Here is a 5,012-nt window from a genome sequence, read left to right as displayed (position 1 = left end):
CAAGGTCAACTAACAGGACTGCAAAGTCAGATAAACGAACAAGGCAAAAGGGTAGATCATCTCTACTCTTTGTTGCCTGGCCTGGCGCAATTTAGACAAAAATGGGCGCGCTGCCGGAGACGCGCCTAAAAGTCCTAGCTGTGAGTGTAAATTCACTGATTAGGATTGAACGAAGAGCCAATATGTTCCAATTGTTTACAGACTACAGTCCCGATGTGTTTATGGCTAGCGAAACTAAGCTAAACCACAAACACAAATTGACTCATAAAAATTACAATATCGTAAGAAGAGACCGGCCCGACTCCACTCAAGGGGGCGGTGTCGCTCTCTTTATACGAAAAGGCATTAATTATAAAGTCGTATATAACAATGAATTGCGAAAGCTCAAGACGCTAGAAGTTTGCGTTGTATGCATCTCTCTCACTCAATTGAAGCGGATGTATATTATTGCGGCTTATGCGGCTGGAGCTCCGCAGGTTACTTACTTTGCTTCAGAACTCGAGATTCTTTTTAGGGAACTTAAACTAAACTTGGAAGAAAACTATTTCATCTTGGGCGGTGATTTGAACGCAAAACATGAAGGTTGGGGAAATCAACATAATAATCCCAGAGGTAATCATCTTTTTAATTTGATGAATCTTTACAGCGTTGAATATGGCGTCGACCTGCTGGCTACCGAAAAGCCATCGTATCCAAGAAGCGGCTCCTTTCTGGATCTTTTGCTGTACGACACTAGACTGACAGTAACAGACAAAGTGGGTAATCACCCGCGAAACTGCTTACAGACAGTTGAGTACGACAGTGATCACTGCGGACTGGCTGCTGTTATGCAGATTCCGAACGAAAGCGTGGAGTTGGAGGAATACGTTGCAACGCATTCTTATAATTACAGTAAGATGCGTTGGCCTCGTTTCACCAACGTCTTAGCTAGAGAACTTCGTTCGAGTGACATAGCCCCACCAAACAACAGAAACCTGACAAATACAGAAATTGACCAACATTTACAACAGATGGACGAAACAATAAAACGAATAATGGAAAGGACAATTCCAAAGTACAAAGAACGGGACCAAATGGACGCTTACAGAAACGCGACAATTGACGGACTACATAGGCACAAGAGTGGCTTACAAACTTGTACAGACGACTTACAGACCCACACGACTTGGAGGTTAGGACACTAAAGTCGTCAATAAAAAATGTCAATCTGTTGATTAAGGAGAACTACAGGCTATCAATTAACAAGTACTGGGACCACAAGATCCGGTCAGTTAATTCGAGTGACCCTAGTATGTTCCCCAAAATCAATAAGATATTCAGGAAAAAAAACGACAGTGACCTTCCGTGTCTTAAACTCCAAAGAACCGAAGAGAACAGAGACGTACTCATGACAGCGCAAATAGATTAAGAAGAAGCCATCTTTGACGATGACTATTATATAATTGAAGATCCGAAGGAAAAGTGGAGGCGGTGGGAGCTGCTTTCCAGCAAGTGTACAAGGTGAATGTTAGCATTCGCCCCAACCACGACCTGGAAAACAGAGCTCTACTTAATCACTTTTACCTTCTAAATGGTATGACACAATGGCGATCTGAGAACCGCGGTTTCATGCGGTTCAATGACGATTCCTTGCAAATGCCATAATCGCCGAGCAAACGGGACCAAGTCCCTTGTTAGTGACGAAGGTTGAGCTTCATCTTTAATTCAATAAAATACAAAAACTCAGCAGGTGTCGATGGTATATCCAACGTTGTACTTAGACATTTACCGGTGGAAGCAATTGACACATACACCAAGCTCTTCAATAATGCACTGAATAATGCATATTATCCAGTGCATTGGAAGACCGCTGTGGTTCATCCTCTCCCAAAAAGGGAAAAGACAACTGCCACCCGTCAAATCTTCGGTCGATAAGTCTTCTTCCGAGCATCAGCAATGTTTTCGAAAAGATCATTAATAGGGCTCTGACTAAGTGGGCTGCGTCTAAATTCGTTTCTGATATCCATTGGAATGAATCAAAACAACAATGCACAGGTGCTGTTTTGGTTGATTTGGAAAACGCCTCTGCAACCGAATGGTTAGATGGTCTTTACCTAAAACTGAGCAGGCTTGGCATAAGCAAGCCATTGTTGTATATACTTTATGATATGCTTAACGGTAGAAAGTTTGTTGTCAAAAGTGGAAATGTAACTTCTACCACAACATTCTCAATTAAAAATGGTCTTCAACAGGGAGCGGTGAATTCGCCGATTCTCTTCAGCATTTACACCACCGCAGCATTCAGCATTTACGCCGACGATCTAATTGCGTACAGAACGGCCCGAAACGTTGAGGTTATTAGAATTCTCTTGCAGCGTGATTTCGACAAGATTCAGCGATATTGCGACGATTGGAAACTGAAATTAAATGTCCAGAACTCAGGGACAATTCTGTTCCGGACTCCGTTGGCAAGAGCCACGAGGGATACGTGCAAGAATTGGCGCAAGATGGTCATCGTTGATCTTCACGGGCAGCCATTAGCGAGCAAAATTGTAGTGAAGTACCTCGGTATCTGCTTAGATCAGTATTTATATTTCTACAGACATATAAATGCTGCTCTGACCAGGGCCAGAGGAGCCTTCGCTCTGACGAAACGGCTGTTTTTAAGCAGTCGGCTTGACCCCAGAGTGAAAGTAATTTGCTACATGGCAATCATACGGCCAATGATCGTTTATGGTTGTCCTGTGTGGTTCAACATTGCCCCTTCCCAGATGGAAAGTTTCGGGTGTTCGAGCGGCAGTGTTTACGACGCTGTACCGGCTTATACCGAACAGCGGAATCTTCTTATGTGCATTACTATTCCAACGAGGTCCTATACAACGGGGCTCGATTCAACAGAATTGACAATTTCGTGATAAAACTCGTTCGAGGTCACATTGCAAGAGCTTTGTCTTCGACCAACAATTTAAATTTCGGGGCGTTCTATCCGAACGACGAGTATTTTGAGAGTGCACGCTTGAGCGGCTTCATTCCCCCAGAGGCATTCCTCTTTTTAGATAGATGCGATCTGATACAGGATATATTGGCAGTTCCGTTAATCTACCACGTCAGACGAAGAACCGTGGATAGGCGACTCCTGTACAATCGGGACGTCATGGCACAAGGCGGAGCAGAGCTCCTTCGGTTCAGAAGGGCTGTGTCCGAACGGGACCGAATTGATAGGGTGAAGCAGGAGAACCAGTGTTGGTGGCTTCAATCGGCACTTGATAGTGGGTAGTCGGGATGGGTTTTAAGCCTTGGCCGGCTTACATACTTGTTTAATAGTTTTAGGGTTTAGTTTTTAAGTAGAATAAGCATGGTGGCACGACAAAAAAAAAATAAAAAAAAAAAACATTAACAAAAACCATTAATAAAAAAAAAAAAAAATTAATAAAAAATAAAAATAAGAAAAAAAAAGACAACAAAATATGAAAAACAAAAATGTTAGTGTAGGTAAACGCCGGCACAAAGCAGTGATTGAAAGAAATATAACGACTTTCTTGTATTTAAAAGTAAAGATGTTTATTCTCTGTATAAAAAATAAATCAATAAAGTGTTTTAAAAGTAAAATGAATTACCTACTATTTTTAGCAATTCGGTAGGCGGCTTCTGCTCCGGTCGGCGTTCATCTAGAAAGTGCAAATTTATGCAAAGCGAAAGTAGTACCACGTAAAAAGGATGTATTCCTACATTGTAAGCGCGAGCCAATTTAGCTGACATCTGTTTGACCGACCGAAGCAGAACTACCTTCCGAACTATAAGGGTCTGTTTACATTCTTTTCGTTCAATTATTTAACACTCCACCCCCCGTGAGGCACCCGGTCTCACCGCAGCCTCACAATCAACCTTTAGTACAGCCAGCTTAACCGCCGGCCTCCGAAGAACTCCCGTTGACGTTTGAATCTCAGCTGAACGGACCTGATCATCTGGTCCAACAAAAACTTTTGAGATTCTACCTCGCACCCATTGACATCTCGGAAGATTCTCATCGCAGACGAGGACCAGGTCTCCTACTTGAATATTTGGGACTTTGACGAACCACTTGCTTCTTTTGGTTAGTTCTGGAAGATATTCCTTGATCCATCGATGCCAAAAGCGATCCTTAATCTGCTGACTTATTCACCATTGCTTTCGGAGGCAGAGAGCTCTTTCATTGATGTGTCCAGGCGACTGCGTCGAGTTCGTTCCACCAATCAAGAAATGATTCGGCGTTAATGGCTCTGCATCTTCGGTTGCCACAGGAAGGTGTGTAAGCGGGCGGCTGTTGACTATGTTTTCTGCTTCAATAAGAGCACTTACTAATGTCTCGGGCTTAGGCGCAAGTTCATTAAGTGTGAATGACAGAACTCTCTTCACTGAACGGACAAGTCTCTCCCAACATCCGCCGGCATGTGGGTTGGAAGGGCAGTTGAAGATCCATTCAATCCCTTTAGCGGAAAGTTCTGCTTTGATGGCATTACTATCGAAAACATCAGCTGTTAAAAGTTCTTTCTTGGCATCGATAAAATTGGTGCCGTTGTCACTTCTAATTCGCTTTGGTATTCCACGCCGATTGACAAAATTACGGATGCACAGAATGCAGGCGTCTGTTGACAAGTCAGTTGCTAGTTCAAGGTGAATGGCTCTCACGGTCAGGCAGGTAAACAGGGCAACCCAACGTTTTTCCTTACGACGTCCCATTGTCACATTCACTGGGCCAAAATAGTCCAGTCCTGTAAAACTAAATGGCCTCAAGAAGGGAGTGAGTCGGTCCTCGGGCAGCTGCCCCATCAACGGCGACGAAGGGCAAGCAGATCTTATCCTGCAAAGTGGGCACCGACCTCTTTCTTTTTTGCTTAACGATCGTAGACTGGGAATCCAAAATATTTGTCGTATTTCGTTAGTGACCGTATCGTCGTTTTGATGACGCCAACGGCGATGAAAATGAGCTATTATGAGATTTATTAATTGGTGGTTCTTTGGCAATATAATGGGACGTCTCGAAGAGAACGGAA

General features: G+C 43.4%; 1 protein-coding gene across 1 annotated transcript; it reads right to left on the bottom strand.

Annotated features, from left to right (window-relative positions):
* Positions 1-3,463: 3,463 nt before the first annotated feature.
* On the bottom strand, positions 3,464-4,783 carry LOC129941857 (uncharacterized). The gene is made up of 2 exons (XM_056050610.1): positions 3,601-4,783; positions 3,464-3,547 (listed from the first exon to the last, which is right to left on the bottom strand). The coding sequence occupies exon 1, from the start codon at positions 4,696-4,698 to the stop codon at positions 4,138-4,140; it is 561 nt and encodes a 186-aa protein (XP_055906585.1). The 5' UTR covers positions 4,699-4,783; the 3' UTR covers positions 3,464-3,547; positions 3,601-4,137.
* Between the last annotated feature and the right edge of the window lie 229 nt (positions 4,784-5,012).

The sequence above is a fragment of the Eupeodes corollae genome, chromosome 1, assembly GCF_945859685.1.
Source record: "Eupeodes corollae chromosome 1, idEupCoro1.1, whole genome shotgun sequence".
Taxonomy (NCBI): Eukaryota; Metazoa; Arthropoda; class Insecta; order Diptera; family Syrphidae; genus Eupeodes; species Eupeodes corollae.
The sequence above is the reverse complement of the archived record's forward strand: the minus strand, read 5'-3'. Positions and strand labels throughout refer to the sequence as shown.